At 39.9% G+C, this 23,241-nt stretch overlaps 1 protein-coding gene across 1 annotated transcript; it reads right to left on the reverse strand.

The window, feature by feature from the left end:
* Positions 1-14,301: 14,301 nt before the first annotated feature.
* LOC311086501 (tripartite motif-containing protein 16-like protein) lies at positions 14,302-22,265 on the reverse strand. Its single transcript, XM_084119415.1, has 6 exons — positions 21,632-22,265; positions 19,097-19,192; positions 18,789-19,022; positions 16,238-16,397; positions 15,755-15,802; positions 14,302-15,507 (listed from the first exon to the last, which is right to left on the reverse strand). The coding sequence occupies exons 1-6, from the start codon at positions 22,208-22,210 to the stop codon at positions 14,987-14,989; spliced, it is 1,638 nt and encodes a 545-aa protein (XP_083975541.1). The 5' UTR covers positions 22,211-22,265; the 3' UTR covers positions 14,302-14,986.
* Positions 22,266-23,241: the final 976 nt, after the last annotated feature.

Genomic DNA, 23,241 nt, shown 5'->3' on the forward strand with positions numbered 1-23,241 from the left:
GGCCCCAGCACCAACTCTGCTCTGCCCAGTTATGCTTCTGCTCTGCCAGGCTCCAACACCAACTCTGCCCTGCCAGGCTCCAGCACCAATCTGTCAGATCCCAGCACCAACTCTGCTCTGCCAGGCTCCAGCACCAACTCTGCTCTGCCAGGACCCAGCACCAACTCTGCCCTGCCCAGTTATGCTTCTGCTCTGCCAGGCTCCAACACCAACTCTGCCCTGCCAGGCTCCAGCACCAATCTGTCAGATCCCAGCACCAACTCTGCTCTGCCAGGCTCCAGCACCAACTCTGCCCTGCCAGACCCCAGCACCAACTCTGTTCTGCCAGGCTCTAGCACCAACTCTGCTCTGCCAGGCTCCAGCACCAACTCTGCCATGCCAGGCTCCAGCACCAACTCTACTCTGCCAGGCTCCAGCACCAACTCTGCCCTGCCAGACCCCAGCACCAACTCTATTCTGCCAGGCTCCAGCACCAACTCTGCTCTGCCAGGACCCAGCACCAAATCTATTCTGCCAGGCTCCAGCACCAACTCTGCTCTGCCAGGACCCAGCACCAACTCTGCCCTGCCCAGTTATGCTTCTGCTCTGCCAGGCTCCAACACCAACTCTGCCCTGCCAGGCTCCAGCACCAATCTGTCAGATCCCAGCACCAACTCTGCTCTGCCAGGCTCCAGCACCAACTCTGCCATGCCAGGCTCCAGCACCAACTCTGCTCTGCCAGGCTCCTGCACCAACTCTGCCCTGCCAGGCCCCAGCACCAACTCTGCTCTGCCAGGATCCAGCACCAACTCTACTCTACCAGGCCCCAGCACCAACTCTGCTCTGCCCAGTTATGCTTCTGCTCTGCCAGGACCCAGCACCAAATCTATTCTGCCAGGCTCCAGCACCAACTCTGCTCTGCCAGGACCCAGCACCAACTCTGCCCTGCCCAGTTATGCTTCTGCTCTGCCAGGCTCCAACACCAACTCTGCCCTGCCAGGCTCCAGCACCAATCTGTCAGATCCCAGCACCAACTCTGCCCTGCCCTGCCAGGCCCCAGCACCAACTCTGCCCTGCCAGGCTCCAGCACCAACTCTACTCTGCCAGGCTCCAGCACCAACTCTGCCCTGCCAGACCCCAGCACCAACTCTATTCTGCCAGGCTCCAGCACCAACTCTGCTCTTCCAGGACCCAGCACAAACTCTGCCCTGCCCAGTTATGCTTCTGCTATCACCAGCTCCACCCTTACCCAGCAATGCAATTGCTGACAGCGGGCTACCAACTCCTACGAACCTGCGACCTACGAAAATCTGGACCTACGAAGAACAAAGCAACTCTTCCCTGCCAGGCTCCAGCACCAACTCTGCTCTGCCAGGCCCCAGCACCAACCTGTCAGATCCCATCACCAACTCTGCTCTGCCAGGCTCCAGCAACAACCTGTCAGATCCCAGCACCAACTCTGCTCTGCCAGGCTGCAGCACCAACTCTGCTCTGCCAGGCCCCAGCACCAACTCTGCTCTGCCAGGCCCCAGCACCAACACTGCTCTGCCAGGCTCCAGCACCAACTCTACTCTGCCAGGCTCCAGCACCAACTCTGCCCTGCCAGGCCCCAGCACCAACTCTGCTCTGCCAGGCTCCAGCACCAACTCTGCCCTGCCAGGCCCCAGCACCAACTTTGCTCTGCCAGGCTCCAGCACCAACTCTGCCCTGCCAGGCCCCAGCACCAACTCTGCTCTGCCAGGCCCCAGCACCAACTCTGCCCTGCCAGGCCCCAGCACCAACTCTGCTCTGCCAGGCCCCAGCACCAACCTGTCAGATCCCAGCACCAACTCTGCTCTGCCAGGCTCTAGCACCACCTCGACCCTGCCAGGCTCCAGCACCAACTCTACTTTGCCAGGCTCCAGCACCAACTCTGCTCTGCCAGGCTCCAGCACCACCTCTACCCTGCCAGGCTCCAGCACCAACTCTGCCCTGCCAGGCCCCAGCACCAACTCTGCTCTGCCAGGCCCCAGCACCAACTCTGCTCTGCCAGGCTCCAGCACCAACCTGTCAGATCCCAGCACCAACTCTGCTCTGCTAGGCTCTAGCACCACCTCTACCCTGCCAGGCTCCAGCACCAACACTACTTTGCCAGGCTCCTGCACCAACTCTGCTCTGCCAGGCTCCAGCACCACCTCTACCCTGCCAGGCTCCAGCACCAACTCTGCTCTGCCAGGCTCCAGCACCAATTCTGCTCTGCCAGGCTCCAGCACCAACTCTGCTCTGCCAGGCCCCAGCACAAACCTGTCAGATCCCAGCACCAACTCTGCTCTGCCAGGCTCCAGCACCAACTCTGCCCTGCCAGGCTCCAGCACCAACTCTGCTCTGTGAGGCTCCAGCACCAACACTGCCATTCTGCCTGGATCATAATCATACACTGTCCACTCGTTGGCCAGAGGAGAACAGGCCCCCGACTGAGCCTGGGTTCTCCCAAGGTTTTTTTTCTCCATTGTCTTACCTGATGGAGTTTTGGTTCCTGGCCACTGTTGCCTTGGCTTTTGGCTTGCTTAGTTGGGGACATTTAATATTCAACAATATTATCTGCCTTACTTAAGGTGGATGATGATGCAATTTTCTTCTAGAAACAAACTATGTTGTAATATTTTCGTGTTATCACTGTGAAGGTGCTTTGAAACAATCTGTATTGTAAAAAGTGCTATATAAATAAAGGTGACTTGACTTGACTTGCCCTGCCAGGCCCCAGCACCAACTCTGCTCTGCCTAGCATGCCCAGTTATAACAGTCATCATAAGATGATGAAGAGTGCTTCTGCCTCGTCTGTATATAGCCAATTTTAAACAGTCGTCCAAAGGAGACCTGTGTAAAATGTGTAAAATGCAACAATTGGGCCCATGATTCTAGCACCTCAGGCCAGGCAATTTATGGGTGGCAGAATTGTCACTCTGAAGATGAGTCTGATTAGTCAGATACAGGGCATCTGTTTTGTTCAGAGGTTAAACATGTTAAGTTAAGTGAGTTATCTGCAGCATTCCATTCAGTTATCATGGATCTATGTGCAAGCCAGAGAACGTTTGAGTTTAAAGTTCAAAGTAAAGTGGTCTTGCCACTTAATGTGTTTTGATTGAAATAATTGTTTTTCCAGATTCTCCAGGCACGATTGTTTATATTTCCAGTTCTGGTTTGAATTAAAAAAATAAAATCAATATTGACAATTAAGTAGTTGTGTTCTTATTTTTAGATAATCTAGTGTGACAACTTACCCGCCGATGGGGCAAATTGTCACAAGTACACACTCTCTATTCAACAGTCTACAACTCCATAATGAGATAAGATATTAAGATGTTATGAATACACAACATATGTGCCCAAGACTTCTTTCTTTAATTTGGTATGACATTTGTACCATTATCACATTGGTGATACATTACTGTATGGTGCTCAGTAAATGTTAGACAGTGTGAAAAGTGTGACAACATACCCCACTCTCCCCCATTCAGTTTTTATGACTCAATTCCATCCGTGTTGGGCCTTACTTTCACTTTCAGTTTGAGCATTGGCTTGATGAAGAGATTCTCAGCTGATCATCTGATGTGATGTGTGTTGCAGCAACGCCGTCATATCTGGCTATAACATGTCATATAACACGCTATTACACGTTTATTTTTTAGCATTGTGAAATTTACATATGTAGTTTCAACAACCAGATGCACATAGGCAGTTTTGTCTGGAATGCGGCCCAGATCACCTCCTGATGTGGTTTGAGTGATCGGATTCAAATCTAAAACGTACTCTCTCACACAAACAAATTGGCAGCAATTCGTATAGGCAATCTGTCAGGGCATATACTTGTGCTCATTTTTGTTGAGCACATACGCAAAGTCAATATTGACTCAATAGATGGAGTGTAAACTTAGAGGTCAACCCTAAACTCATTTGAATGATTTTCAATTCAGACATGTTTGGATTATGAGTATTTCTCTTTATCAACAGAAGGAAACAGCACAAGTGTGTGTCTATAGATAAACATTAATGGTATCTGGGCAACATCGCTTGGACATGATTTGTTATAACTCTGAAACTGTGACAGTCTGTTTATGTAATACTATGCAAAATATATTTTTACCATATGCAAACAAGCTCAGAAAAGGCAGTCATAAAGTCATCCTTAACCAATGACACCCGAATGCAATCCAACACAATGTTCCTCAGGCAGATTTTATTCCACTAGTATGCATTAGTTCTGACTTTGATTGCAGACATTTTATTCAGATGGGTTCCTCGTCTTACTGGGTCACTCTGTGTCTTGCTTCACGAAGAGCCTGCAGGGCGAGAAATTGAGGAGTTGATTAAAGCGAGTCAAATAATAGCAGAGCAACATGAAGAAATATGATATTAGAGCAACGGGATAGTCAAGAACAATGTAACATGCAAAAAATGAAAATGTAAATATTACAATTATCAGTTCATATTATGACAAAACAACTAGTATTGATGAGTATTCTGTCACCATGTACTAACTACGCACAACACAACAAGATTCCAGAGACGTAATGCGTGCAATGTAACATCAGAACAGCTGTTTTCCTGGCATAACATTAAGACAACGTTTTCGTAACTTTTTATTTTCATGACTTCTAAAATGCTTCTCCAAGCATAATCTTTGTCAATGCTTTCCTTACGAAAGTCACGGTGGTTTTGTCATATAATATAAGCTAATATTTTCCAATAGTGACTAGTTATTTATTAGATACTAGTACTAATATGGCAAGCCGTTTTAACATTTAATCCTTAAAACCTACTAGTATCTATTTTCATGCTACTAGTACTTATTTTTTAGATACTAGTATCTTTTCCATTAAGTACTAGTACTTATTCATTAGCTACTAGTGCTTATTCTTTAGGTACTAGTGCCTATTCTTTAGTGCTTATTCTTTTGGTACTAGTACCTTTTTAAAGATACTAGTACTTATTCATTAGATACTAGTTCATATTTATTAGATACTAGTACTTATTCCAATAGTGACTAGTTATTATTTATTAGATAGTACTTATTCATTAGTTACTAGTTCTTATTTATTAGATACTAGTACTTATTCATTAGTTACTAGTACTTATTATTAGATACTAGTGCTTATTCATTAGATACTAGTACCTATTAAATAGATACTAGTACTTATTCATTAGATACTAGTACTTATTTCGAGAGTGACTAGTAACTATTATTTTGTCACTAGTAACACATTTAAAAATTTTGCCATTGACTTCTATGGGGATCTGTCATTCAGATATCAACTATTCAGTTCTGACTTGTGTGTATTCCAATTGTGACTAGTATGTATTTATTAGATACTAGTAGTTATTCATTAGGCACTAGTACTTATTTCTTAGATACTAGTAGCCTACCTATTACTAGATACTAGTATTTATTCAATAGATACTAGTACTAAGTCATTAGATACTAGTACCTATTAAATAGATACTAGTACTTATTCATTAGCTACTAGTACTTATTCAATAGATAGTACTTATTAATTAGCTACTAGTACTTATTCATTAGATACTAGTACTTATTCATTAGATACTAGTACCTATTAATTAGATACTAGTACTTATTAATTAACTACTAGTATCTTTTGTATATGTTACTAGTCACAACTGTTTTTTACTAGTCTTATGTTTTGACTAGTCAGAACGGCAACTGGAGAGTTCAATTAAAAATCTTACTAGTAAAATAAAAAATCTTACTAGTAACATTTGGCATAAATACTAGTATCTAATAAATAGGTACTAGTATCTATTGAATAAGTACTAGTAGCTAATTAATAAGTACTAGTATCTATTGAATAAGTACTAGTAGCTAATTAATAAGTACTAGTAGCTAATTAATAAGTACTATCTATTGAATAAGTACTAGTAGCTAATTAATAAGTACTAGTATCTAATTAATAGGTACTAGTATCTAATGAATAAGTATTAGTATCTGTATTTTCTATAGAGTTTTGGTTTATGTCGTTATCTATTGTTTCTCTTAATTGTAGAGGGTTATGTAACATTGTTAAGAGGAAAGCCATTTTTTTGTATTTGAAGCGCTTTAATATAGATTTTTGTTTTTTGCAAGAGTGCCATTCGGATAGTCAAGATGTACATTTTTGGAGGTCACAATGGGGACTAGATTTATGGTTAGCTCACGGAACTACTCACTCTGCTGGGGTTTGTATCTTGAAAAATCGCTTTAAAGGGAAAATAATAAGCTCTGAGTGTGATACGTCTGGTCATTACATTTTACTTGTCCTTGAAATTTTAAATTCAACCTGTATTGTTCTTAATGTATATGGTTTCAATTTACAAAAAGAAAATGATGCCTTTTTCGACAGATTAGGTGATCGGGTGACTCGTATGTTAGCCAAATATCATAATTCTTATCTGATCTTTGGAGGTGATTTCAATGTCGTCTTGGACAGCAGATTAGATAGGTGGCCTCCTCAGGCTGGAAATACAAGTCCAGATTATGTAATTACATTTATGGAGAAATTTTCCTTAATTGATACATGGAGAAAATCTCACCCATCACAACAATGCTTTACTTGGAGTAATAATTCTTTATCTAGTCAGTCCAGGATTGATTATTGGCTTACATCTAAGGATATAGTTAATATTGTTACTGATATATTACCATCTCCATTCTCGGATCACAAGGCTATTTCAATAAGTATCCCCTTTAGTTCTTCTGTAAATTTAATTAAAAAGTCTGGATACTGGAAATGAAATAAAACAGTACTTCAACATAAAGAAGTAATCACTGCCATAGAAAAAATGATTTTGACTTATTGGAATAAAGCAAAAATTGAAAAAAAATATTGTAGCAATTGGTAACTTTTCAAATTTGAAGTAGGAATTTTTTTTAGGAGGTACTGCAGTGAGTTTGCAAAAAAGAGGAAAGCTGAAGAGGATAACATTTTATTTAAAATATCTACTTTATTATCTAAAAGAGTAGAAGAACTATCAGAATTTGATAAAGCAGAACTTATTGAACAGAAGCTCAAACTAGAAGAGATTTACAGACAAAAGGCTGAAGGAGCGTTTGTTAGGTCTCGCAGGAAGTGGCTTGAAGAGGGCGAAAAGAGCTCTGCTTATTTTTTTAGACTTGAGAGGCAACAAGCTAGAAATAATCATATTGAAAAATTGAGGATTAAAGATAATATTGTGGAGGACCCTAAGATTATTGCAAATTTTTGTTCTGAATTTTATAGTAATTTGCATGCTTCGAATTTCTGTCAACAATCTACATCTGAGTTTTTAGAGTCCTTACATAATATGAAGCAGATTAATAATGAAGAGTCAAATATATGTGAAGCCCCTCTTAGTTTGCAAGAAATTATTGATGCAATTAATTCTTTGAAAAATAATAAGTCTCCGGGAACAGATGGGTTGACGGCTGAGTTCTATAAAGCTTTTAGCAAACTTTTATCCCCTTTTTTGCTCGAAGTTTTCAAAGAGAGTATAGAAAGAGCCCTGCTTCCTCCAACTTTGTGTCAAGGACTTATAACTTTAATTTCAAAACCAAATAAAGATCCTTTGTTAATTGATAATTGGCGGCCAATTACGTTGCTAAATAACAATTATAAAATTATTGCTTTGGTTTTATCTAAAAGATTAAAATGTATTTTGAATAGTTTAATTGATGAATGTCAATTTGGCTTTCTACAAAAAAGGCACATCTTTAATAATATACGTCTGGTTTTAGACATTCTAGATTACTCTGAATTTCTCTCTAATGATACTCTTATTCTCTTCTTAGACTATTATAAAGCTTTTGATTCCCTGGAGCATGAATTTTTGTTCCAGACTCTTCGTAAGGTGGGATTTGGTGACTTCTTTTGTAGATCTATTAAAATGCTCTATACAAATTGCAATAGCTCTATCAAACTCAGCAGTGGAACCTCTCCTAGATTTACCCTGAATCGGGGAGTCAGGCAGGGATGTCCAATCTCCCCTTATCTGTTTCTGATAGCTACCGAACTTCTAAATTTGCATATCAGAGAAAGCCCTTTAAAAGGAATAACTGTTGATGACACTGAAGTGGTAATAAGTCAATTAGCTGATGACACCGTTCTGTTTTTGAAGGATGCCTCTCAGGTTGCGGTAGCATTAGAGACTCTTGAGCCCTTTTCCAAAGCCTCTGGCCTTCGCCTTAACATTAACAAATGTGAGTTACTCCCAGTTGGTCATTGTTTGGAATCTTCAATTTGTAATATTCCTGTGAGAGAGAGTGTTACTTATTTGGGAGTTAAAATAATCAAAGATGATAAAATTAGATGCCCTTCCAATTTTCTTCCAATTATTGAAAAGACACGCAAGGTATTGAACCATTGGTTGCAAAGAGATTTATCACTCAAAGGCAGAGTTCTGCTTACTAAAGCAGAGGGCATTTCTCGTTTATCGTATGCCGCTCAATCGATCTCTGTTGACAAACACACATGTAAACTAATTGACAGTATGTTGACAAAATTCCTGTGGAAAAAGAAAATACACTATATTAAAAAATCAGTAATACTGAATACATATGATAAAGGTGGGTTGAATTTTATTGATTTTAGCTCTCTAAACAGTAACTTTAAAATAAATTGGATAAGACAATATCTTAAAAACTCTTCATCTATTTGGAATATAATTCCTCGGTTTATATTTTCTCATGTGGGTGGCTTAGAATTTCTTTTGATGTGTAATTATAAAATTGAAAAACTACCAGTCAAACTTTCTAAATTTTATCAACAAGTACTTGCAACCTGGAATCTTATCTATAAACACAATTTCTCCCCTCAGTTTTCTTATTTGGAATAATGCTAATATTTTGAATAGAAATAAGTCTTTATTTTTTCATAATTGGTTTAGTAATGGATTGTTGTTAGTGAATCAGCTATTTAATAATGAAGGGAATTTATTTTCGTTTGCAGACTTTATTTCAAGATACAAAATACCTATTACATTAAAAGAATTCAAGGTGCTTACTAAGGCCATACCTGCAGGTATACTTATGCTGTTCAAAAGCAGTGTATATACATCCACACTATCTGTCTGTCCTCCTAGACCTGAACATACCTCTGTCGGCACTATCTGTTTCTCTGGGTTAAAGCCTAACAATTATAAAATTAGATCCTTATTTTTAAGAGAGAGTATCTCTACGCCTTATGTTATTTTCTACTGGAACAGTTTCTTTAATAATGTAAATTGGACTAAGGTTTGGTCATTACCTCAAAAATTCCTCCTTACAAATAAGGTTAAAGAAATCTCATATAAATTAATTCATAGAGTTTATCCTACAAAGGTATTATTACAAAAATTTAAAATTAATATTGATTTAAAATGTTCTTTTTGTGAATGCTCCACTGAAACAATTTCACATTTGTTTTGGTATTGCCAATTTACCCAGTATTTTTGGAATAATGTGGAGGGTTTCATTGCTAATAATATTTTAAGAACATTTTCTTTATCTTATAAACATGTGATTATGGGTTTTTATATAAATGATCGCTCTTTAAAGGATGCTGGTTTTATTATAAATTTTATTTTATTTGTATGTAAATTTCACATTCATAAATGCAAGTTTACAAAAGGCAAACCTCTTTTTATGGTGCTTGAAAAGGAGATTAAAATGTACATAGATGCAATGTCTAAATCTAAAAATAGTAAAGCAATTAAAACGATTAATATATGCTCCTTCTTTAACATTTTCACTTAACATAAAAAAATAAAATATAATGAATGGGGCTGACCTGAAAAGTATATTTTCTGTACTTAAATTACATTGTAATATCCTATGGAACTGTTATATATAATGTAGATCTGTTTGTAAAATGATGTTTATGTAACCTCTCATCCTTTTCTTTTTTTCTTTTTTTTTTTTTTTTTGTGTGTGTGTTCTAGTTTGTTTTGTTTTTTTTGTTGAGGCATGGAAAATATTTTTGTTATACAAGATATGGCACTGTACATGCTACCTGTTGTCAATAAAGCATTATAAAAAAATTAAAAAAAAATAAAAAAAGTATTAGTATCTAATGAATAAGTACTAGTAGCTAATTAATAAGTACTAGTATCTATTGAATAAGTACAAGTACCTAATGAATAAGTACTCTACCTTTTACTTTTACTAGAACTAACACCGGGAGAGTCGCGATCGGATTGGGGTACTAGTTTAGCCGTCGATTAACAAAATGCTGAAATATATTTTTAAGTAACTGTCACAGGCCGGGGTGGGCCAATCAGGCTGCACCCACCCCTGGAACCCCTCTTTCACCCTTGGGGGGTCGGACAGAGGCCAAGCAGGACAACAACAGACAGAATAATCAAAAAGGTATATTTTATTTAGGAATTAGAAGGTTAAAAGTCTTAAAAGGTAGAGGTCCGGTGAGTAGGATTTCTTCGGTTCCCAGGCCAGAAGGGGAGACTAAAGGGGTTCGTGGAATTGCCGTCAGGTAAGTGTATGGTACGTGTGTCTCGGAAGGAGGAAGAGAAAGGGGGGGGGGGTTTACGGCCAGGAGCGTGGGTCTTCTGACCAAGGTCTTTCACCGCCCACCAGACGGCGGCGGCTTTCCCTTCCGTCTTTCCCAAAGGCGGACAAACGCACGGGACAGGCGAAAGGATGACCAACTGGATTCTTTTACTGTAAAGCAGCCAATGGCAGTTTCTCACAGTCTTCCTCAGAGGCGGACTTCTCACAGAGCTGATAAGAGGAGTTAATTCTGCAAAGCAGACAGGTGAGCATTCATGTAAATCTTCGTGGTCCACATAAGACAAGAGACTTACAACTGGAGTCTTTCACTGCAAAGTAGCCGATGAACAGTTTCTCACAGTCTTCCTCAAAGGCGGGCTTACACACAGAGCTGGTAAGAGGAGTTAATTCTGCAAAGCAGACAGGTGAGCATTCATGTAAATCTTCGTGGTTCACAGCAGACAGGGGACTTACAACTGGAGTCTTTCACTGCAGAGCAGCCGATGAACAGTTTCTCACAGTCTTCCTCAGAGGCGGGCTTACACACACAGAACTGGTGAGAGGAGTTAATTCTGCAAAGCAGACAGGTGAGCATTCACGTAAATCTTCGTGTTTCACAGAAGACAGGGGACTTACAACTGGAGTCTTTCACTGCAAAGCAGCCGATGAACAGTTTCTCACAGTCTTCCTCAGAGGCGGGCTTACACACACAGAGCTGGTGAGAGGAGTTAATTCTGCAAAGCAGACAGGTAAGCATTCATGTAAATCTTCGTGGTTCACAGAAGACAGGGGACTTACAACTGGAGTCTTTCACTGCAAAGCAGCCGATGAACAGTTTCTCACAGTCTTCCTCAGAAGCGGGCTTACACACAGAGCTGGTGAGAGGAGTTAATTCTGCAAAGCAGACAGGTGAGCATTCATGTAAATCTTCGTGTTTCACAGAAGACAGGGGACTTACAACTGGAGTCTTTCACTGCAAAGCAGCCGATGAACAGTTTCTCACAGTCTTCCTCAGAAGCGGGCTTACACACAGAGCTGGTGAGAGGAGTTAATTCTGCAAAGCAGACAGGTAAGCATTCATGTAAATCTTCGTGTTTCACATAAGACAGGGGACTTACAACTGGAGTCTTTCACTGCAAAGCAGCCGATGAACAGTTTCTCACAGTCTTCCTCAGAAGCGGGCTTACACACAGAGCTGGTGAGAGGAGTTAATTCTGCAAAGCAGACAGGTAAGCATTCATGTAAATCTTCGTGGTTCACAGAAGACAGGGGACTTACAACTGGAGTCTTTCACTGCAAAGCAGCCGATGAACAGTTTCTCACAGTCAATGATTCAGTATTTCACAACGTTTTTCTTCTCTGTAAGATATATCTTAGTTAACTTCTTCACACAATCACAGTATTGTAATGCAGGTCAGTAGATAGGCTCCAGCAGATTTAAGTGTATAAATTCACACAACGAGACCGTGCATCACATCACTTCATCACTGTAAGTCATCACTCAAAGGGAAATACAAAGCTTAAGGCCGTTGCCCATTTCCTAATCCGCATTTACAGCAACCATCTTCATATGTGAAAAGTCAGCGATCGAATCTTGTACTCACAGTTCTCATCAAGTTTTCCTTATTCCAGCGTCTTCCCTCTTTCCACGAACGTACCTGAATCAACACCTGCCCTTGAATGACCGTGCCCACAGCCCATTCACTCTCATCACAGCTCAGCCCCGAACTCAGCTCCAAACATTGCTGTAAGCACTGCACAAGCACCACCCCAAACACACCGCAGCTTCCCTTTACCTCTCCTTTTATGCTCCTCTTAGACAACGTGTCTCATTCTCAGCCCTCGCTCACCTCGGGCCCAGCTGCCGGTGATCTCGGATAATTAATTCCTGTTTACGGGGCGCTTACGCTGGTTCAGGCTGTGTAGGTGTTTCACTGTTTAGGTTCCGGGGGAGTCGCGACAAATTTTAGTTCCGCTCCACAGGGGACCGATGTATTCAGTCACCCCGTAGTCTCGCGTAGCCAGACCTTCAGACTGACGGCTGAAGGTCTGGAATTCATAGCAGCTTTCTTTGGCCAAGGCCCGCCCATAAGGCCGTTTGACCGACATGTCAAACAACCAATTACAGTTCGTTTCGTTCAGTGTCACGTTTCGGGGCGTGGAAATGTCCCCACAACAACAGACCGGCGTGCAACAAGTCAGTCAGCACAGAAAATCAAAGAAGGAGAAGAAAACAAGCAGTAAGTCATTGATCTGTTCGTGCACGCATACTTTTGAGAATCCTACGTTTAGCTGATATTGATAAATGCGCATTGTCACTCATGTAAACACAACAGTTTTTCTTCCGCAATCACACGTCTGCGCTTTGTTTCCCGGCGGACCGAAAATAAACGCGACACTCGCGCCCCCGGAAATCCGATAAAATTCAACCAATCAGATGACGACTTCGACATTCCTGAAGTGTTTCCAGTTAAGTGTACCATATGCATCAGACGTTTAGCCAACGTTCCGTGGGCGTGACGTCTGAGGCTGAGACTAGTCACCCCGTGACATAACGTTAAGTTATGTCAGTGAGCCTCCGTCTTGCCTTTAATCACACTGCTTGATCCACGAGCTGGACAATAACTTTATTCTAGAGCCAAAACACTTTACTTTTAATTTCCTATTTGCGCTATATAAATGAAGATGACGCCCGAAATTTATCCCCTTGGGTTTTAGGTTTCGGGAAGGGAACAAAATCCACCACAACGTCCAAACTTTTAGGATACCGGGTATCTGATTTGCACAATCCATACGCACAACGCTTCGGCATGTTTCGCTCGCTCGAAAGCTTGCCAGACCTTCCGCGCCTAGTTACGGTTGCTAAGCCACGATTGGCCAGTGGCGGTTTTTGGGCGTGGCTTAGCGAAGGGTCAATTGGAAAACAAACTATCAAAACGTACACGGACCCAATGGCCAGGCAGCAGGCAACAAGAAGACCAGTGCAGAATGGGTCAAACACAGGCAGGAGAAACACAGGAGAACCGCTTAGAAATGTTCACAGCAGTAAAACAAGACTTCGCACTGGTTGCAATGTGAGTGTGGTTTTATGTTGGTAGGGAACGAGGTGCAGGTGTGTGTGTGATCAATGATTGCAGGTGGATGCGGGATCAGTCCAGGAATGCTGCATCATGGGAATTGGAGTTCGTATCGGAAAGTCAGTATTCGGGCGAGGGCGCCCTCTGGCGGCCAGAGAGGGAGGTCATGCTGTGATCGTTACACTGATATTATAAAGCACGTTTATTTCTGTATTTTATTACTATTATTTTGTATTTTATTATTATTATTTTTTTACATACATGTTCATTTTATACTTTAGTTGTTGTTATTCTTTGTTTTATACATTCTGAACTGTATTTACAATGCCTTGTATTTGTCTTGTTTTTTGTTGCATTGTACTTGTCTGTAATTGAACTAAATAAATACATTTTAAAAACTTGAAAAAAACAATAATAAAAAAAAAAAAACAATGTCAGCTTCTGTGCCTTCAGCAAGAGCTCTGTGTGAAATTGTCTCTGTCTATTTATTGTTTGTTTGAGTCAAGCAAATATATAAAAAGACAGGAGTATAATGGCGACCAAACAGCAATTTGAGTCGCATGTCTCTCCCTGCCCTACACAAAAATGACCTGATTTTACACAGGTTTACTCATGTTCTCATGATGATCAGACTCTCCACACACTCATTTAGAGAAGCAAGAAGAAGACAGAGAGAGAAAAGAAAAAGCACAGAGGAAATATTTTTGTGAAGCTGCACTTTTCTTTTCTTTCCCTTAATTTCATTGGCAACTTTTTCAGCGGGAATCTTTTATTTTTATCCAGAACTAGAGCTCACTGCTTTTTGCAACAACAACACTGATTCATTTCTCCATATCTGGAAATAACTATTTTACATCAACAACTTTATCAAACGTTGTGAAAGTAATTTATTTCTTGTAAAGAGTTCATGATTTCCATCCCTTGTGACCCAGTATCTGAAATCTCAGAAAGTGCTTCTTCATCCCTCATCTTCTGCATCACAATTTTCCTCACATTTTGAACTGTGATTGTTTTCCAGCACTATTTTCTCCACTACTAATGTCATTTTCCACATCTTCACTCCTTACATTGTTCACAACCATTTCTGTTATTTCATTATTCATTATTCCTTTTCATTTTGTTTGTGTTTAAAATTTTCAAATGAAAGGTACTTTTAATAGTAATATTAAAATTATTATGTGTCACTACAATAACAACTAAAGGAATTTGATTTCAATACAATTATAGCTTGATAAACACACACACACACACACACACACACACATTGTTCTTACTGTCTCTGAGGATTTGATACACACATTTATTCTGTTTTATTTCAGTGAAGTTCATCAGTAATAATGTAATGAAGAGGAAATAAGAGTCTCTGTATCTCACTGTTACTGATTTATCGTGCGGCTCAAAGTATTATGGGTAAAATCTCTCTACAATCTGTTCTGAAACATCAACACAGTTTCACTGATGATCCAGAATAAACCCAAAACCCAGGATAGAGCGTCTGAGTGAATGTGGTCTGGACTGTGTGGATGAGGCTCATTGTGTCAGAGACGCTGTAGAAGGACAGAGTTCCTGCACTGTGATCCACATACACTCCTATTCTTCTGCTGATGGACTTTACAGGGAGAGAAGTGTGTTTGTTATTATGCCAGAATGAGTAACTGGAGGAATAGCAGTTCAAACTCCAGGACTCATCATTACCTCCAAACCAACACTCATTACCCCGTCCCTTCCTGCTGATGCTCTTATATGACACTGATATATACACACGACTCCCAGTCCACTCAATCTCCCAGTAACAGCGTCCACACACACTCTCTCTACACAACACCTGCCACCTCTGATCAAATCTGTCTGGATGATCAGGATACGGCTGCTCTCTGTCAGTGTTAGTAATCACTCTGTTCCTCTCAGACAGACTGAGGAGTTTATGCACTGTGTTCAGATCCAGAGTGAGCTGATGGGAATCTGATGGAGAGAAAACACATCAGAAACAGGAATTATGAATCTGTCTGATCTTTTAATGTATCTGAACTCTTCATGAATCAATGTTCAGTGTATCTTCAGTGTCTCAGTACAGCTGACCAAATATCCTGTGCAAATCATCATTTACATGATCAATTATAAAACTCTTCTGTCATGATTTATTTCTCCTTCTACAGGAAGAACATGAACACATTCAGTGAGTTTTTCTGCTTGTTTTCTAGAGACTCACATTGTAGGAAGTCGTTCCTGGTCTTGGGATTCATGTTGGTGAAAGTGACTGTGGAAATAAACAGACATGAACAGTGTGAAGAGAAATGACAAGATAAAATACATTAATTTCTGAGACATCTCTAATATGATGCTCTATAATATTAGATGATGGACTCTGAGAGCAGATTAATAATCTCCAGGGGCTTCATTTATAAAACACACACATCGGATTGATCCTAAATTCCATGGATTTCATCCTCCGTCATGTGTGTATAAACGCTTGTCCACGATGATGAGTCCGTATTTCTGAATCATCAAGAGATATTTGTGGCCGTTCTGTAGGAGGATTTGATGGACTTGAATTTAATTTATTAATAACTGTGATTTAAAACTGGGATGCATTTAAGGAGATTTTATGGATCGTAGGAACATTTCAGAAACGGTACGTTCAGATTTGGGATCTTTCTCCACACGTCTGTATAAACGAGGCGCAGGACTTTACCTCCGTCTGAGATCTTCTTGATCTCCTCTTTGCAGAAATCCTCCAGTTTGTCTCTCAGCTGACGGACAGATTCTCTCATGCCATCAAAAGAGGAGAGAGAACTGAAGGAAACGTCGGGTTCGTCTGTAGATTCAGGAGGTGCTGAGAGAGACTGGAAACTCTACAGAAAACAGAAATCAAAACTCATCATCTCCACACTTCAGCCAATAACCTGCACTATATCAGATCTGAGCGGCTCTTGTTGACTTGACTTCTCTTCAGTGACTCGCTTCAATCCAGTACTTTCACACAATCAGCACATTCTTCTCATATTCATCATTTAATGCTACAAACTCTAGTATTTGACACTTAATAATAATATAATTTAAATATATATATACTTAAGAAAGCTTGGTTATACCAACATGGAATCCTACCTAGGATATTGTGGCCATTGTTGGTGTACGAATTTCCAATTTCCACCGTGGAAGGATTTGAGAGGTGGGTGAGCAATTACCTTTGACGGTGGTTGGGCTTGCCAAGAAGTCTGAGCAGCATCGCCCTCTACGGCAAGAAGAACAAGCTAACGCTACCGATCAATAGCCTCAGCGAGGAGTTCATGGTTACCAGAGCAAGGGAGGTGCTTCAGTACAGAGATTCCAAGGACCCAAGAGTATCTCAAGCTGGCATTGAGGTCAGGACTGGCATAAAGTGGAGGGCACATGAGGCGGTGGACCAGGCAGAATCACGGCTGCGTCATAAGGAATTGGTGGGTCCCGTGGCTATTGGCCGTGCAGGACTGGGAACCCCAATAACCCATTATAACAAACTGAAGGGTAAGGAAAGGCGGGACCTGGTCCAAAAAGAAGTGAGGGCTGGGATCAAAGAGCAGCGTGCAAGCCAGATGGTGGGATTGAGGCAACAGGGCGCATGGACTAGATGGGAAGATGCCATGGAGAGAAAGATTTCATGGGCAGAGCTGTGGAGGGTTGAGCCCTATCGCATAAAATTTCTCATTCAGTCTGTCTATGACACCCTTCCCAGTCCATCCAATCTCTTTTGTTGAGGCAAGGTGGAGACTCCGGCATGTACCTTGTGCAAGGGAAGAGGATCGCTGGAACACATCCTCAGCAACTGTCCTAAAGCACTTGGGGAAGGCCGCTACCGCTGGCGCCATGACCAAGTGCTGAAGGTGGTTGCAGAGTCCATCACTACTGCCATCAATCAGAGCAAGCATTTACAACCACCAAGGTGCAAAATTTCATTCTTAAGAGCAGGAGAACCCCCGCCTTCCCGACCAACAGTTCAGACAGGCCTGCTGGGAACAGCGAATGACTGGCTGCTAAGGGTGGATCTGGGAAAGCAACTCAAGTTCCCCCGAGACATTGTGAAGACCAGCCTTAGACCCGACATGGTTCTTCTCTCAGTAACATCGAAGCAGGTTATCTTGTTGGAGCTAACAGTGCCCTGGGAGGAGAGGATGGAGGAAGCGAGTGAAAGGAAAAGGGAGAAATATGCGGAGCTGGAAGAGGAGTGTCAGAGACGGGGGTGGCGTGCACAGTGCTTGCCCATCGAGGTTGGGGGAAGGGGCTTTGCAGGAAGGTCACTCTGCAGGGCCTACAGCCTCCTGGGAATCACAGGAGTGTGCAAGAGAAGAGCCATCAGTGCAGCATCAGAGGCTGCAGAAAAAGCCTTGGACGCAGGCCGGGAACTGATCACTTCCGGTCGGGTCGCCTGGGTGAGGGGGTCTGAAGTTGAAAGACCCGAAACCCCCTATGACCCCAGGTACTATTACTGACGATGTGTCCAAGAGTGCATCATAAGGTGTATGTAACAACCAAGAGCAGATTGAATGTAATGCTTTCAGACACTTAATTATTTTTAAAATTATAATTAAAAATAATTATTTTAATTAAATGAATGTCTCGTAGTCTAAATTTATATTAAATGCAATTAGCTAATATTTAGAGAGCTTTTAAGTAGGATTTAAGTATCTGTATATGTAATTTCATAATTATTTCTATTGTCTTTGAAATATGGTTAGTTACTGCTGAATGAACTGACACACATTTATGATAAACTAAAATATACTCAATGTAATTTCTATTGAAATTTGATTGTTTAATTTAATCAACATTATCAATATTATCAACTTTGAAGATCACCTGACCCAATTTTGGTCCCAATTACTGAAATTATTTTAGTAGAAATAAAATATTTAATTTAAAAGAGGATGAAAAATCTAGTTGGCTGGATATTGATACCATCAAGTTCACTGATTTCATCAAGACAGAAGAAACCAGAAGGAAAAATGAGTTAATATTTAATGGTAAATTTCCCAGGGCTTTGTAAGTGTGTCTCTTTAAACAGAAGATGATCAGATGAGAGTCTGACTGATGATTATATGATAACACAACACTTGACTGAATCTGACTGAATTCCTGACAACATCTCAGTCAACGGCTCATTCTGCTCTCATGAAATGTTTCTCTGTCATAGCAGGATCTTGCTCAATCTATCCTGTTCTATGATCCTATGATCCTATGATCCTGTTCTTCTAGATCTCTGTTACCTGCAGGAACTGGATGTGATCTTGTGTGTGTGAAAGCTGCTCCAGCTCAGCGTCTCTCCTCCTCAGATCATTGATCTCCTGCTCCAGCCGCTCCAGTCGTCCTTCAGCTCGACTCACTGCAGTCTTTTCCTGATCTCTGATCCGCTGTGTGACCTCAGAGCGGCTTCTCTCAATGGAGCGGATGATCTCAGTGAAGATCCTCTCACTGTCCTCCACTGCTGTCTGTGCAGAGCGCTGTTACACACACATCACAATCACACAGAGTCCAAACTGAGACGTCTCACACTTCTCTTCTTCTCCAGACTCACCTTATGAGACTTCACAGCCTCTCTCAGATGCTGAAGATCTTTCTGTCTCTGCTGGATTCTCTGACGGATCTTCATCTGCGTCTCCTTCAGCTGTTTCTGGAGGACAAACCAATGACAGGGAATGACACATAAAACTACCGTCATACAAACATTAAAGTTACATGAATCCAGAGTTGGTGAAGTGGTTAAAGATCTTGCATGGTAAGTTTTTACTGTCTGGTTCAAACCACAGATTCATGGTTTCCTGAAATGAATGTCGGCAGTATTTCATCAGTGTCTAGTTTTATATCATTAGTATCATCATTTATTCTCCCTCATGTCGCTCCAAACCTGTATGACTTTCTGTCTATTGTGAGACACAACAGAAGATATTTAGAAGAATGTCTCAGCTGTTTACAGAGGCAAAATAATATATATACAGTATATATATATACATATATATATATATATATATATATATATATATATATATATATATATATTATGGCAAGCCGTTCAGGAAATAATTATATTTATAATATGAAGTCTGAATATATAGAATGAAAGTCTGAATATATATAGAATGAAAGATATAGAATGAAAGTCTGAATATATATAGAATGAAAGTCTGAATATATAGAGTGAATGTCTGAATATATAGAGTGAATGTCTGAATATATAAAATGAAAGTCTGAATATATATAGAATGAATGTCTGAATATATAGAATGAAAGTCTGAATATATATAGAATGAATGTCTGAATATATAGAATGAAAGTCTGAATATATATAGAATGAAAGTCTGAATATATAGAATGAAAGTCTGAATATATATAGAATGAAAGTCTGAATATATAGAATGAAAGTCTGAATATATAGAATGAAAGTCTGAATATATATAGAATGAAAGTCTGAATATATAGAGTGAATGTCTGAATATATAGAATGAATGTCTGAATATATATAGAATGAAAGTCTGAATATATAGAATGAAAGTCTAAATATAGAATGAAAGTCTGAATATATATAGAATGAAAGTCTAAATGTATGTGAAAGTGTGAATATGTGAAAAGAAATTGTACATTTGACAATTCTCACTGAATAATGTGTAGCTTGTTTTAGCCTTTTGAATTGTGATTCATTTAAAAATGTCATTCCCTGAAATTTTCCAATACTTTGATGAGCTACAAGACTTTTTTGCAACAGTTGGTCATACTCCAAAAAACATAAACAATTTGGAGTCTACATCACGTCATCTCGAGGATCATATTTCCATTCTTGCAACATTCTTAGCGCTTATGGGCAGTCATGTTCAACAAAATGGTGCTGAAATAACATTGCATCATATGCATCATTCTCGAAGGAATTTATGAATCTTATGAATTCACCGCATTCGCTCTTCCGCGATGAAATAGCAAATTAATTTCTTCATCAGTAGAGCGATGTTGAGTACGGTTGCCAGTATTTTGGCCCGTACACGCATTCGTCAGGGTGTTAATTAGATGATCGTTACTTAAAATTGCTGCTACTAAATTCCGTGCGGACTCGCTCATTGTTCAAAATGTGTATAAAAAATAATAGATGAATAACACAAGATGGCGCTGATAACATCAGATTTTCATTCCATATATTCAGACATTCGTTTTATATATTCAGACTTTCATTCTATATATATTCAGACTTTCATTCTATATATATATTTTCAGACTTTCATTCTATATTCAGACATTCGTTTTATATATTCAGACTTTCATTTTATATATTCAGACATTCATTCTATATATATATATATATATATATATATATATATATATATATATATAGACTTTCATTCTATATATTCAGACATTCATTCTATATATATTCAGACTTTCATTTTATATATTCAGACATTCATTCTATATATATTGAGACTTTCATTCTATATATTCAGAGTTTCATTCTATATATTCAGATTTTCATTCTATATATATTCAGACTTTCATTCCATATATATTCAGACTTTCATTCTATATATTCAGACTTCATATTATAAATATAATTATTTCCTGAACGGCTTGCCATAATATATATATATATATATATATATATATATAATTTTACATTATAAAAAGTGTACTTTATAAAGTGTACTTATGAAACAGTCATGAAAGTTGACTCTCTTTAAGTGCACTTAAGTGGCCTTTCATTTCATTAATATTATATTATCTGCAAGTACAGTTTTATTTTTTTAAATATACTTTTAATTTGAAGTACACTACAAGTGCATGTCAATTCACTTAAGCGTACTCCTTTCTTTAACCACTAGTTGTTTAGATTCTTTTTATTCTTTTTTCTCCTTTTTGGAGCTTGAAACTTTTTTAATCCATTGACTTACAATGACTTTCCCATTGACTTTCAATGTATTAACTAAAATAGATGAGAAATTCTTCAAAATATCATCTTTTATATTCCACAGAAGAAACTCAGTCAAACCGGTTTGGAACAACATGAGTAAATGAGTGAGTAAATGAAGACACTTTAATTTCTGTGTGATCAATCCCTCTCAGTTCATACCTGTTTCTCTGTCCTCTGTGCTGCAGTTGATACAGTGTTGTGGTTTTTATGTTCATACTCCTTACACCACACACAGATGCACTGTTGATCAGTGATACAGAACATTTCTAGCTCTTTACCATGTTTACGGCAGATCATGTCCTGCAGTCGTCCAGTGGCATCAATCACTTTGTGTGGTTTACGAGAGTGAAATTCCTCATGATGGTCAAAATGAGTTTGACAGTAAGATTCCTGACACACCAGACAGGACTTGACGGCTTTGTATTTTCTTCCAGTACAGACGTCACACTCCACGTCTCCAGATCCAGCGTAACAGTCAGCAGGAAGTTTAGTCTTCTTCAGTTTCTCCACCAGTTCAGCCAGAATGGTGTTTTTAGCTAAAGCAGGTCTTGGACTGAAGGTCTGTCTGCACTGAGAGCAGCTGTAGACTCTCTTCTCATCCTCCTGATCCCAGCAGTCTGTAATACAGATCTTACAGTAACTGTGTCCACAGGGAATAGCCACTGGATCCTTCAGGAGATCCAGACACACTGGACACGTGAACTCATTCTGATCCACTGATATTCTGGCTTCTGCCATTTTACTGCATGAATACAGAGAGACACAAACACACAACACCTCAACAATAATTCAGTTTCTGTTTCACGAGTTCACACTTACATACAGTTAGAGGGAGTAAAAGTTTAATGCGTATTTGGCGTGCTGTCCGGGGGGAGGGCTCCGAAACTCCCCCTCGTATGTAAGTGGTTAGGACTAGAAGTGTGGAGAAGGGGTGGTGGAGGGATGCTGCTAAACTGTCAACGAATTGAGGTGAGACTGCTCTATATATATATATACATATATATATATATATATATATATATATATATATATATATATATATATATATATATATATACACACACACCTCTTGTCGTTGATTGCTGAGTGCTCTCCTCTCGTGTTAATTATCTGAACGTGCTCCTCCCGAACTTTGTTAATAAAACATCATTTCCCTGAACTGAGGAGTTGAAATAGTTTCCTGCTTCTGTGTTTGAGTGACGTGTGTAAAACGGGAGTGTCTGTAAAGCAGCTTCCTCATTCCTGGTGAAGGAGAGTCACTTTACTGCTGTGTTTATGTGCCCTAGTGGAGTCAAAAACATTGCAAGTATACGAGTTCCAATATGGAGACAATATTTTAATACAAAACAATATTTTAAAAAATATTTTGAGACTAGAGGACCAACAATGTACCCACCAATCCAAAAGTTCAATTTGGTAGCTGCTAATGGGTTAATGATTCCGTATAGGATATATTGATGTGGATTTGAATATATGTGGGAAAGTCATACCAAAAAGGGGGGTTTTGACTGTTAAAGACTCAAATGGATCATTGTACCCAGGACTAATTGGTATGAATGTGATTAAGGAGTGTAGAGATTTCCTGATGACACAGACTGGGTCAAAGTGTGGCATCAGATGTTTTCGTTTGCTGATGAGTCAGGACAGATAAGTTCAATTTACTGGCTGCAGGGAAGACGAAAGACAATACCAGCACAGTCAGAGGTGGTGATAGAGGCATGTGCACATTTACAACCTGATGGGAAGGATTATGTGGGCTTAGTAGAACC

Source organism: Abramis brama (genome assembly GCF_963993115.1).
Source record: "Abramis brama genome assembly, chromosome: 1".
Classification (NCBI taxonomy): Eukaryota; Metazoa; Chordata; class Actinopteri; order Cypriniformes; family Leuciscidae; genus Abramis; species Abramis brama.